General features: G+C 37.9%; 1 protein-coding gene across 1 annotated transcript; it reads right to left on the bottom strand.

Moving 5' to 3' along the window:
- Positions 1–5,782: 5,782 nt before the first annotated feature.
- On the bottom strand, positions 5,783–13,082 carry SIKE1 (suppressor of IKBKE 1). The gene is made up of 5 exons (XM_054565039.1): positions 12,854–13,082; positions 12,536–12,641; positions 11,350–11,492; positions 10,009–10,122; positions 5,783–7,948 (listed from the first exon to the last, which is right to left on the bottom strand). Exons 1-5 carry the CDS (start codon positions 13,010–13,012, stop codon positions 7,847–7,849), a joined length of 624 nt encoding a protein of 207 aa, XP_054421014.1. The 5' UTR covers positions 13,013–13,082; the 3' UTR covers positions 5,783–7,846.
- Positions 13,083–13,751: the final 669 nt, after the last annotated feature.

The following is a 13,751-nucleotide window of genomic DNA, read 5'->3' as shown; positions in this document are numbered from 1 at the left end:
TCCCACCAGCATTCCCTCCCCCTTAGTTCATGTCCATGGGTCATACATATCCGTACTTTGGCTTCTCCATTTCATATAGTATTCTTAACATCCCCCTGTTTTGTACCTACCAGCTTTGCTTCTTATTCCCTGTACCTTTTCCTCCATTCTTTCCCCTCCATCCCCATTGATAACCCTCCATGTCACCTCCATTTCTGTGCTCTGTTCCTGTTATAGTTGCATGCTTAGTTGTTGTTTTTTTTTTTGTATTTTAGGTTCAGTTGTTGATATTATGAGTTTGTTGTCACTTTACTCTTCATAGTTTTGATCTTCTTTTCCTTAAGTCCCTTTAATATTTCATATAATAAGGGCTTGGTGATGATGAACTCCTTTAATTTGACCTTATCTGGGAAGCACTTTATCTACCCTTCCATTCTAAATGATAGCTTTGCTGGATAAAGTAATCTTTGATGTAGGTCCTTGCCTATCATGAGTACTTCTTTCCAGCCCCTTCTTGCTTTAACGTTTCTTTTGAGAAATCAGCTAATAGTCTTACGGGGACTCCTTTGTAGGTAACTCTCCTTTTCCCTTGCTGCTTTTAAGATTCTCCCCTTATCTTTAATCTTAGGTAATGTAATTACAATGTGTCTTGGTGTGTTCCTCCTTGGGTCCAATTTCTTTGGGACTCTCTAAACTTCCTGGACTTCCTGGAAGTCTGTTTCCTTTGCCAGGTTAGGGAAGTTTTCCTTCATTTTTTCAATTAAGTTTTCAATTTCTTGCTCTTCCTTTTCTCCTTCTGGCACTCTCATGATTCAAATGTTGGAATATTTGGATAGAGTTATCTCAGAGGTTCCTATGCCTTTCCTCATTTTTTTTGAATTCTTATTTCTTCATTCTGTTCTGGTTGAATGTTTATCTCTTCCTTCTGCTTCAAGTTGTTGATTTGAGTGTTAATTTCCTTCCCTTCACTGTTGGTTCCCTCTTTATTTTCCTTTATTTCACTTTGCATAGCCTTCACTTCTTCCTCTGTTTTGTGTCCGTACTCAATTATTTCTGTGAGCATCCTGATTACCAGTGTTTGAACTGTGCATCTGATACGTTGGCTATCTCTTCATTGCTTAGTTGTTTTTCTGCAGTTTTGATCTGTGCTTTCATTTGGGCCATACTTCTTTTTTCTTGGCACTCTTGTTACGTTGTAAGAGGCAGAGCCTTAGGTATTCATCAGGGTGGGGCAACTCACGTTTTTGCATTATGGCTTGGTATGTTGGGGAGAGGTCAGCGAGGGAACAGTGCTGCTGGCTTAGCTATTGGCTGGCTTTCAGTCACTTCCCCCGCTACCCACAAGCAAACTGGGCCCTTCTGGTGTTGATTCCTGGGTGGGGGGTTTTGTGTACATTCTAGGATACTCCATAGGTCTCTCCAACAAACTCTCCTGTGAGGCTGGGAGTTTCTTCTGCCACTGCAACCCCCACAAGTTCTTACAGCCAGAGGTTTTGAGGCTTTCTTTTCCCGCACTGGCACCCTGGGTTGCACAGTCTGTCTTGCTCCCCAGTTGTTCCTCCTGGTTTATCCACACGCAAATGTGGGACCGCCCCATCCACCAGCCACAGCCTTGCTGTAAGTCCTCTCTGTCTCAGCTGCCTGTCTCCACCCCTCCTACCAGTCTGGATGAAGGTTTCTTCTTTAACTCCTTGGTTGTCAGACTTCAATACAGTTCAATTTTCTGGCAGTTCTGGGGTTTTGTTTCTCAATTTGTTGTCATTCTTTTGGTTGTGCAAGGAAGCAAGGTGTATCTACCTCCATCTTGGCTGGAAATGTTGCCATTTTTACTGACATTTTTATTACTTAGAACTTTTTAAAGATCTCTTAAAAAAGAGATCTTTTATTAAGATCTCTTTTTAAACTTATTTAGATCTAAATATTTTATGTGTCACTCTCTTGTGTATAAAGTAAAAAAAAAAAAAAAAAAAAAAAAGCAAAGTTAGTTGGTTAAGGTATTCCTGTAACTTCTTCATGAAGTCCAACTCTTCTGAATATTTTAATAAATTTGACCATATTTAAAAAATTCCAATCACTAAGAAGCAATCCCAAAATAAAAATCAACAGAATATATATTTACAACATATAAAACTGACAATGTATTAGTACCATGAATATATATTAAATTAGTATGTATCAGTAAGTTCAAGAAAAAGAAAAAAAAGGGAATGACTTAAGTGTCTATATTTAAAAAGCTGTACAAATAAGCATTTGAAATTATGCTCAACCTCATTAATCAGGGGAATGTATATTTGTTTTGAGATGTTACTTACAAAAGAACTGGAAAAAAATAGTTCAGAGGGTTCCTATAAGCCCTTGACCCAGTTTCCTATGTTAATCTTACCTACCCATAGAACTAGTTTTTCAAAACTAGAAAATTAACCTCGACACAATATTAACTAAACTACAACATTAATTCAGGTTTCATTAGTTTTCTAATACTCTTTTATCTCCCAGAGTCAAATCCAGGGTCCTACCCTCCATATCCTCCTCCCTCCTACGAAATTCCTCAGTCTTTCCTTGTCTTCCATGACCTGGATGCTTTGGAACAATATTGGTGAGTTGTTCTATCAACGTCCCTTAATGTGGTTTTGTCTGATGTTTCCCTTGACTAGTTTGAGGTTATGTATATTTGAAAGAATGTAACAGAGTGATAAACCCTTCTCATTTTATCCTCAGGGGGTATATGATATTGAAATGTCCTATTCATGATGTTTACTGTTGACGTAAGAAGGTCCAAACCTGTAGAGTTTACAAAAATTTAAGTCAAACAGAAGATGTGCCTGGAAGCAAGATCTCAATACAGTGGGAATAAGTTTTCAGCCTCTTTTATGTACTTGAAAATAGGGAACGTAAGGATTACATGAAGGTGGTGGAAAGCAAGGCAGGGATTTGATTACTGGACAGATAAGATTATGTGCTCTCCAGAGGGTGGGTTATGCTTTAGAAAGAAGGGTCTGAAAGGGGGCATTTCAAGTGTGTTAACCTGGATACACAGAAATAAGGGACAAGGCTCATTTAAGGCAAAGATAAAAGCCTTTCACTAAAGAAATTATGTGCCTGCAGTGTGACTACCAATGATGACATGCTCAGTTAGGAATTTATGATCATATCAAGTGAGGTTATTTTCCACAGGACCCCCCCACCTCACCTTTTTATTTGGTTCACATTACCTTAATCAATTTGGTACAGTGGTGTCTGCCAGGATTCTTCATAGTAAAATTACTAATTTTCCCTTTACAATTACTATTTTTCCCTTTACAATTACTAAATATTTTTTTGGGTACTTGGAACCATACTTGATCGAATAGTGTCCTCTCAAAATCGATGTCTACTCAGAACCTCCAAATTGTGATCTTATTTAGAAATAGGGTCTTCGTAGATGTAATCAAGTTAAAATGAAGTCATGTAGGATTAGGGTAGACCATAATCCAACGAGCAGTGTCCTCAGAAGAGGGAGATTTAGACAAGAGACATACAGGGAGACCCTATGTGAGTGAAACAGACTGAGGCAGACACTAGAGATGCATCTACAAACGAAGGAATGCCAAGAATTACCAGAAGCTAGAAAGGGAATGGAAAACATCCTCCCTCAGAGCCTCCAGAAGGACCCATGCTTGCCAACACTGAGTTCAGACTTCTAGGCTCTGGAACTGCGGGAATACACTTCTGGTTTAAACCCTCCAGTTTGTGGTGACTTGTGGCAACTCTAGGAAACGAATGCAGAGACTGAGTGTCCCTTTATGCTTAAACTTTAGTCCACTAATTTTAGCATATGTTGGTAGGTATCTTTTTGGCTCATGAATGTGGTTATTTTTCATACAGAATTATTCTTGCCCCACCAATTACTACTAGTAATGCAGCATTTCCTAAGAGTGCTTCATTGTCTTCAGGATTTTACTCCAAGCTGCTAAAAGCAATTGGTAGGCAAAATTCTATGATGGCTACCACAGAGTACCCCCACCTGGTTGGTGCACATGCTTCTTGAGCGTGGGCTGGACCTGTGGGTATTTGAGGATATCACTCTTATCTCCTTTAAGGCAAAGAGTATTACTGCAAATTTATTTAAGATCTGTAATCAGTTGGACTAATTAGAGGGAGAATATTCTGTTTGGGCCTAACCTAGCCAGATGAGCTTGAGAGGGAATCTGGAGGTGAGAGATAAGGCAAGCATGATCTCTCCTGTTGGCCTTGAAGGCCTCCAAGTTCTATGCTCACAGGGAAAAGAATTTTGCCAACCATGAGTTTGAGAGGATCCAGAGCCTCATTTGACACCTTAATTTCAGCTTCATGAAATCCTGAGGAAAGAACCCAATTGAGCCCTGCATGGATATCTGAACAACAGAACTGCAAAATAATAAATGGATGTTGCTTTAAACTGCTAAATTTGTGGTGACTTATTACACAGCAGTAGATAACACACAGCTATCCTCCAAGTTCTTATGCTGGAATTCTTTTGATCTTACAAGAAAGTGTTAACAGAAAATTCAGAGAAAACAACTAAACTATTCCTTCCTCAAATGGTCCTTAGTTTGTTGACTGAAATACCAAGAGCTTGTCCTTTGTCTAGTCATGCTACCAGGAATGCAAACCAACTTTCCTTATGCTTAGAATCAACCACACCACAACCCCTACATGTAAGATATATTCTAATTTCAGAGATGTTAAAATATGAAATAAAAATGAATACTAGAATTAGTAAAATGCATAAATTCATTTCTCTCAATTCCACATGTATTTCTAGGAGGCTACAAGAAATGTAGAGTGAATTATATTTCATCAAAGCTCTAAAGATTCTGCTTCTTCTTTAGCATTCTTGGAGACTGACAAAAGGCACAGCACCCTGTGTCCTTAGAAGTTAGAGCCCTGGCTGGGGTAGCTGTTGGTTAGAGTGTAATCTTGATATACCAAGGTTGCGGGTTTGATCCCTGGTCAGGGCGCATACAAGTATCAACCAATGAATGTGTAAATAAGTGGACCAACAAATCACTCTCTCAAATCAATAAATTAAAAAATATATATAATATGCCCTGGCTGTGTTGCTCAGTTGGTTGGATTGTTGTACCAATGCAACAAGGCTGTGGGTTCCACCCCTGGTCAGGGCACATATAAGAATTAACCAATGAATGCACAAATAAATGTAACAACAAACTGATGTTTCTCTCTCTCTCTCTCTCTAAAAAAAAGGCTAATTTAAAAAAATGTATATTTTTAAAAAGAAGTTATCTGGGATGATTATTAAAATACAAATTCCTGTATCCTATTTCCAAATTTCGATTTCAGTAGGTCAGTGAACCATATTTTGAGGTCCACTGAACTAGACCTTCAATGTTTGAATCAAATTATGAGTAAGGATATAAGTTAAGGTAATAAAAGTACTGGTAATTAAGCATTTTTCAAAATACTTCCAAACTTAGTTTCAAATTGTATAATTTGATTTTAAATCATGTAATTTTATTTCTAATCACAAGGAAATCTCTAATTTCAGAAACAACTATTTGTAGAGTTATATTGCTGGTTACATTGTGCTAATTACAAAATATTTATGAAAACCCTATCTACCTAACAGGTTGCTATACATGTGAAAAATAAACCTTTGCACTTCCTAATAATTAGACTCACTACTGACTAAAATTAGCTGACATTATCTAAATTAGGTTTTTCTTAGAAAGATAAATTTGTACTGATTTTGCAAACCAGTCCAGTCCCTCCATCCACTGCAAAAGAAACATTAACACTCACACAAATCAAAGTGAAAAAACAATTCTTTCACTTTGCTTTTTAATGACACATTATCTTCAAAGCATTAACACCAGCCAGAATTTATATCATGTATAGCGCTGAGAGCTAGACTCACTCATACTTAAAGCTTTTGAGTTGCCAAGGGAAAAGTTAACATCCAGATCTATCCTGATACTTGAGATGTAAAGCACTTTAAAAACAACTTAAAAGAAACTAAGACAGATAAAGGAACACCATGTTATACTTCAATGGGCCATTTGATTACCATTTTCACTGAAAACTGGCCATGGCATCTGACAAATGGTATAGGGTACCTACCTTCTGAATTGGAATTGCAGAACATATGGTGGCACTTAGGGCATATACTTCAAGGCAAATGGCTGGGCTAAAAGTTTACTTACCTCTTGAGAAGTGAGATAAAGATGCCCACACTTGGGGTAGACATGCTTTTTCAAATTCTATTTTGGACTCTGAATAGAAATTTGATAAATTCTAGAAGAACATATACCTATTCATTGAAGACCACCACTGTAAGCAAAGTCAACTAGTATTACTAATGGGGTCAGAAACTTTTAGGATATCTTGGAAAGATCTTGTTTTAATGGGAATTTTTTATGGCAGTAGAAAATAAATTTTACATCACACAAAACACTAACATAAAACTCTTTAGTACAGTGCCTCTCCCATGCACTATGGTGCTTAATGTTATTGGAAAATATTGACAAGTTTAGCGTTCACTATTTCAGTTTATTGGGGGCAAACCTAAATTGATAGTATAACGTGAAGTAATGGGAATAAACTGAGATGGGGGAATGAGTTGATGAATGAGCCTAGCTGACTACTCAGCATTTGAATCTCAGCATTGCTTGGTTGTTTACACAGCACTATGAATGTGATAACTCTCATAAAGTGATAAAACTTTGCTTCCTTGTGAAAAATGGATCTAAAATGAAAGCCAACTATTGGTACTAGTAATGAAAGATTTCCAAGTAAATGAGCGTTCTTAATTATAAAACAGAAGTTATATATAAATAGTAGAATGTAGTACCTAAGAACTTAGATGTGAATAAACCTGTATGCTCTTCACACTAGGTAAATCATCCAAGTTTAAGATTTCCTAGTAGGAAAAAATTGAAAAATTGATTATGAATAGAAAAAAAATAAAAGCTACTTTTAGCATTTCAACTAAGTGTGCATGTGTGTGTCCACGTACACAGGACAAATTTCTCAGCAGTCTTTGAACATACAATGACTATTCTATAGAAAAAAAAACCCAGCTGACATTATTTTTTTATCCTCACCTGAGGACATTTTTTCATTGCTTTTAGAGAGAGAGACAGGAAGGGAGAGAAACATCTATTGTGAGAGAGAAGCACTGCTTGGTGGCCTCCTGTACGTGCCTGGGCCAGGAACTGAATCCGCAACCTTTTGGTTACAGGATGACACTCCCACCAACTAAGCCACACCGCCAGCACCAGCTGGTGTATTTTCAAGTGCTTCCTGGAGACTAGCAGTAAGTTCTCTCAAATTATGAGTAAAGACACAGGCCATGAAGTGCGAACTCTTAGCACCAGAGAGACTTACAACTCCATAGAAGGTGAATGACATTACAAATCAGAGAACTTGACAACCTAGTTCTGCAGAATTTTGTTTTTCTTAAATGGAAAATAATCCAGGTTTATGCCAAATAGATTTAAGAAGTTAATCTCTTTTTAAATGATTCATAATTGCGATTTACAATCTTATATAAAATAAAATCACTGCCTTATGATACAATGCTTAAAGTTTCCGAGATGTGAAAAAACAAAAATGAACTGAAAACACAGTTTATATAAATCAAGGTCCCAGAAATGAAAATTAAAAGTAGTCTCTTAGAGAAGGGAATGGTGAAATTCAGTATTTTCACTAACACACCCCAAAACTTTTGTGGACAGCCAACTCTGACTGCCAATTCTAAACTGCCACCTGATTTCTTTAATCAATACTAAATCAAGTCTGAGGCAGGACGCTGAAAGGACATTACTCAAACAGGAAGATAACTTCCTTCCTTAATAAACAATCTCCAGCTGTCATTCAGCAGCTGAAGTTATTTGATGGCTTGGGAAGCAGTGTCCACTGAGTTTTCCTTTCTGACCTGAAGCGACTCACTGCTGATGGACAATAATTCTCGAAGTTCCTTATTTTCAAGCTGAAAAAAAAAAGTATATGTTTATTTCAGGTATTTCGACTGTCAAACTGCATTACAACATACTGCTTTTGTCCAGGAACAGAAAGCGTATTATTTTAATTTTTAAAGTCTTAAGGAAACAAAATGAGAATTTCCTTAACTACTGCTTATTTATTCCTTGAACAAACATTTAATGAGCAATTTTTATATGTTACCCGTTAGGACTACAAAAAAACAAAAACAAAAAACGAAAAAACAAGATTCCTCTCCACTGGAGGAATCTACTGCTTGCCATACTCTTCACGGTTCCTACAAGCTTTACTACTGTTTATTCTGTCTTTCAAATTCCTGGTAATATTTTCAATCCGTTCAATCTCCTCTCCTACATGTCCAGTTTTGGAGAAAGGAAGGAAAGGGAGAGAAGAAACTACTTATTGGCCACATAATAGGTACCATGTAAGTGTCCTGCACATACTATCTCACAACCATCTGTGGGGTAGGTGCTATTGCCTACACCATATTCTCTTTCAGATGAGGACACTGTGGCTCACAAAAGTCCAAAAACTTGTCCAAAATTAGACAACTTGGATGTGGTATTGCTAAGATCTTCATCCAATGCCCATGTTTGTTCCACTTAAAAGTATTAAGTAAAATTTGCCTCACATTTCCTTAGGACTGCTTCTATAACTGAGGTTGTTCTATCATTTGAATTAACTCCTAATCCGTCCTTGGGAATGTGTCACTCCCTTTATTTCCAGATAGGGCAGTTAGCACTCTTCATCCTTATTCTCTCTGCAGGAAATTCTGGTAAACCATAGTGTGTTCAGGCTTCAACCAGAGTCAGAGCCTACGATCAGTAAATTTTCTACCTTTTAAAGTGCCTCCCCCCGTACTTTGGATCTCTCTCCTAGCATTTATATACCATTTCATATCATATAGGTAAAGTAAGTTCTCATTTAATGTCGATAGGTACTGTGACTTTAAGCAAAAATAACGTATAAGAAACCAATTTCACCACAGACTAAATAATACCAAGTATAGTTAAGTTCCTATGGCATCTCACCAACACTGGAATGAAATGAAGTTGAACAAAATATAGTTATTTGAGGACCTGCTGTACTGATCTTATTCCTTTCACTAGACTCTGAGCGGGGACCCATCATAGCATCTGGTAATAAGCAGCATTCAAACCATCTAGTATAATGTTTTTCCTTAATTTTATGGGTGCACCAGCTCTCCAGGTCTTTCTTTGTCAGTTATTTCCATTTTAATGAAAATATTACTTAATGAAATATTACTTAAAAATATTTTCTTAAAAATATTTTTAATGAAAAAAGCTTTAAAAAATAAAACGAAAACTACAAGCCTTATAAAATTAACAGAAGTCCTTGGCTTTGTTTCTAGAGAGCAACCACTTTTAGTACTTTTATCTATTTCTTTAATATTCAGTTCCATAATTTTAAATAATATGCCTGTACTGCTATCTCTTTATCATCAACTTTAGACATTATCTAGTTGACTTCCTTTTATGGTAGATGAGATATTTTATTTATTTTTATTTTTCCCAATAATTAATACTTGCATTAAAGTATTACCCATATTAACAAAGAAGCCAACAAGACAATATTGGTCAAAATCCATTCACAAAAACAATATAGGAAAGTGATTTTCAGGATTTTATACAACAGTTTGATGAATATAATATAAACAAACACTAACCAAAAGAACCAAATGGGGACATACAAATGTTCCTTTTCTTATTGTATTTATTCCATTACCATTTATCCCCCTTATACTCCCCTCTCTGCTGAGAGATTTTAACTGACATGTAATTTGTCCCTTCCACACTCTGTTGTCTTGATAAGATGATATCTCAATTTCTAGCCAGTACATACTAAGCATTTTCATTGTTTGCTGCTGATTACATTTCCTTTTTTGAAAAGGGTGTGGAGTTTCAATTTCAAACCATCAGCACACAGAAAATATCAATACACTGCAGTGATCGGAGAGAGCAGTGGCACGCCTTCCAGGCCCCCGAAGCTCCCTGAAATATTGTGAACCTACAATAGCAACAATCTTACCTCTAACTGGGCTAGTTTTTCCTGAACCTTACAAAACTGGTCATCATCCACCTGAACTGCTTTCCTCATCACTTCTCCCATTTCGCAGATTCTGTCAATCTGACTCTCAATTTCCTGTGAAGAGATTAACACAAAAAAGTGAAAAAGTTATCTCTTCTACAGATATGAAGTTCATGAGAATATGTACATTATGATGTGAAAAAGTTCACTTAGTCTATGCTACAGAGGTTACGCAAGTGTTTCACTATTATCCGAGCCTGCAGGTATAAAGCCATAATAAAGTTGTCTTGTGGTATCCACAAATAATTTGTTTTCAAATTATCAATCTAGTCTAACCACCCACTGGATGTTGGACAACATCTCTAAGTGCTTATTAACTTCAACCTAAATAATTTTATTGGCAAGAAGCTCACCACATTCCAAGGTACCTTACTGCACTTTTGGAATTAACAAGTTTTTCATATGAGCTAAAATCTGTCTCCTTCAAGGTTCAAGTTTTCTTCTCCAGACTAAAGAAAATAAAGTTTTTTTCCTCTTCCAGATGAAAGCCATTCTCGTATTTTAAATATCCCCGTTCCTTAACGCCTTTGTTTTAAGTCAGTAAAATGCTTTCAATGGAATCTAAGATGAAACTTTTCATAAATTCCACTGTGGCAAGTAGTGAGGGATAAATCTATTAATCCAGGATTAAAAGGACATGTGAATGTATGATGACAACTATAAAGTACTCTTCAGATATAAGAATCATTACTGGGTCTCCCTCAGATATAAGAACCATTACTGGGTCATCATAATCAACCCGTAGAACCTTTGCGCCACACACACACACACACACACACACACACACACACACACACACGTACGTTTTAAACCATACTTCTCTTCTAATGAGTATGATATCATGTGGTTCAGTTTAATGAACATTTCCTCATTGTCTGCTATGTGCCAGGTACTAAGGGATTAAAAATGAATTTATACTCCTTATGACCAAGAGCATATAATTTAGTGAAAAGTACAATAATGACCAATCAAGTATTCACTGAACACCTTTGACACTAACTGGCATTATGTCTGGTGGAAGAACTAAGCATTCAATAACATTTTGGAAAGAGATCTTGACAAGGAAGGAAGGAATCTTAGTCCTACTCAATGTAAGGGGCCTGAGCGGCCCCTTACCCCCTTCTTTCTATTCACATCTTTACAAAGCTACAGCAAAACCAACAGCGAATGTGATAAACATGAAAAGAAAATGAGTTTACTTCAAAAAACAGGCACACAAGCTAAAACGATGTCAAGATTTCAATTCAGTTCATTTAGAACCTATTCATCAAAGTTTCTTACTGCAGAGTGAGACTGGTGAGCTTTCAGGACTGGTTCAGCATCCACTGCTTTTTTAGCAACCATTAATTGTAACATCTGTTTCCGGTATTTGCTCATGATGAGTTCCAAAGCATCTTGGTGTTCCTCCAAGGAAACCCATAGCTCTATCGAAAAAATAAAACAACTTGGCAGTGATGTCTGAGAGAGAGCTTTCAAAGCCAAACTTCTAACAACTGGAATTTTATGCTACTCCATGAGATACTGATTCAAAATTTGTAAATCAGTGTTTAAGGTCACAAAATACAACAGTTAAGGTCAATGTGAAACCTAACTTCCTAGACAGAGGCAGCATTGTTTTGTAGAAACATGAGATTTGTAATCAGAAGCCACGGGTTTAAGTTCAGTTCTGCAAGTTACTAGCTTAATACTCTTAAGCAAATCGTTTAACCTCTCTGTGCCTGCTCTTTATCTGCACTGTAATAACCAATACCTGACTCATCTACCTTAATGTGAAAACACAAGAATATAATGGAATGATATACCAGGTCAGGCAGAAGTAACGCCTGCTTGAGTGTGGTTGGTAGGGTAACAATATGGGTGTAATAACTTATAGTTTTAATTTGAACATTTCACCTGAAATGTCATATTGTGTGCTTGAGTGTGATATTGTCGTTACAGAATTATGCTTATGATTTTCTAATAAAAAAGGGGCGTTTTTGTGCCGGACCCTGTATGTGGAAGCCCTCTGTAAACTGATATACAAATAACTATCCATACTACTAGTATTAATAATGTACTTATCAAAACTAAGGCTATATATCCTAAGTAGAAAATTCAGCTCTTCCACTTCCATCTTAACTTTGAATATTTAAACTTTAAATTTTAATCCTTGAGGATATTAACTCTTGCTATGCACGTCTCCATCTGGGGAATGCCTAAATAAGCTATGCAACAATTCAACTCTATTAAGCACCTGTTTGACAAGATGCCTGTAACTACAAAATCAACGAGACAACTTAGAAAAGGGTAATTAACAAACTTTATTTTACTGGGCTAGCACAGGATAACTCTATTACTAAAAGTACTGACCTGGAAATACACAATAGCATATATGCACTTTAGTGAACAGTTGGGTAGTTTTGCAAGAACTTGAAATATTAACGGGTATGAGAAAAGCATAAAAACTACACAAAAAGGCCTGACTAACCTCTGTTTTCCTGCTGTAAGTCTCTAATCTGTGTGTTCTCTTGGGACAGCAGAATGTGAGGTTTGTATTTGGACATGTCCTTTAAGTCGGATGCATCCTCTTGATACTAGATAAACAGAGACAAGACTGAGTGCGCTGCACACAGAACAGCCGCGGAGGCAACTTGAAGAGGCAGGAGTCAGGGCTCCAAGGCAGAAAGGTCCCACCGCTGCCCTCTAAGACCAGGAGTAATTTCCAGGCCGAGGTCCCCCTTAACCTCGCCCTCCACCCGCCAAGTACCCAGGAGGTGAGGGCACGGACCCCTGCCCTCTGCCTGACCTGGTCCGGAAGCGCTGTCCCCGCCTCCCGCATAGCTGCCACCCGCCGGTGCAGCGCCGCCGACTGATCCACCAGCGACTCGGCGGCCGCATCGTGCTCCCGCAGCCTCTCCAGCAGCGTCTTAGCGTCTGTCAGGATCTTCTCGATAGTGCAGCTCATAGCGAGGACCGGACCACAGCCCCACTTCTGCTCACCCAAGCGCGTAGTTCAGACCCTCCCCTAACCTGTCTTAGTTGCGGACGTCACTTCCGGGTACTCTTAAAAGGCGTCTGGCAGCCGGCATCTGCGCCTGCGCAGTGGCCGCGGAGTCCGCGGCTTCCCAGCAGCCCCGCCCCACACAGAGGCGGAGGCCTGCCCTTGCCACGCCCTTGGCTTCCTGTCCCCACAGCCTGGTGGGCAAGTTGGGTTTTGCTGGAGAGCTGGAGTTTCTCCTCTCCCTATTGGTTTTTATTGATATAGATTGTTATTGATTCTTTTGTTTTAACTTTAGATTTTTAAAAGTTGTGGTAACATAAACCACCTTAATCATTTTTAAAGGTACAGTTCAGTATTAAGTGCATTCACGATGTTCTGCAACCATCACCACCATACATCCTTGGAACTCATCTTGCAAAAGCGAAACTGTACCCATTAAACATTAGCTCCCTATTCTGCCCTCCTTTAAGCCCCTGGCAACCACCATTCTACTTCTGTCTCTATGAATTTGGCTACTTTAGGTACCTCATGTAAGTGGAGTCATACAAATTGTTTTTGTCACTTTGTGACTGTCACATTTCCCTGAGCATAATGTTTTCAGGGTTCATCCACGCACATGGCAATTTCTTTTTAAGGCTGAAAATATTTTATATATAATCGAATTTTGTTTATTCATACATCGGTGGACACTTGGGGTACTTCC

Source organism: Pteronotus mesoamericanus, unplaced genomic scaffold, assembly GCF_021234165.1.
Source record: "Pteronotus mesoamericanus isolate MK-2021 breed Mesoamerican mustached bat unplaced genomic scaffold, CSHL_Meso_final scaffold_99, whole genome shotgun sequence".
NCBI classification, from domain to species: domain Eukaryota; kingdom Metazoa; phylum Chordata; class Mammalia; order Chiroptera; family Mormoopidae; genus Pteronotus; species Pteronotus mesoamericanus.
This window is presented reverse-complemented; position numbering and strand designations above follow the sequence as displayed.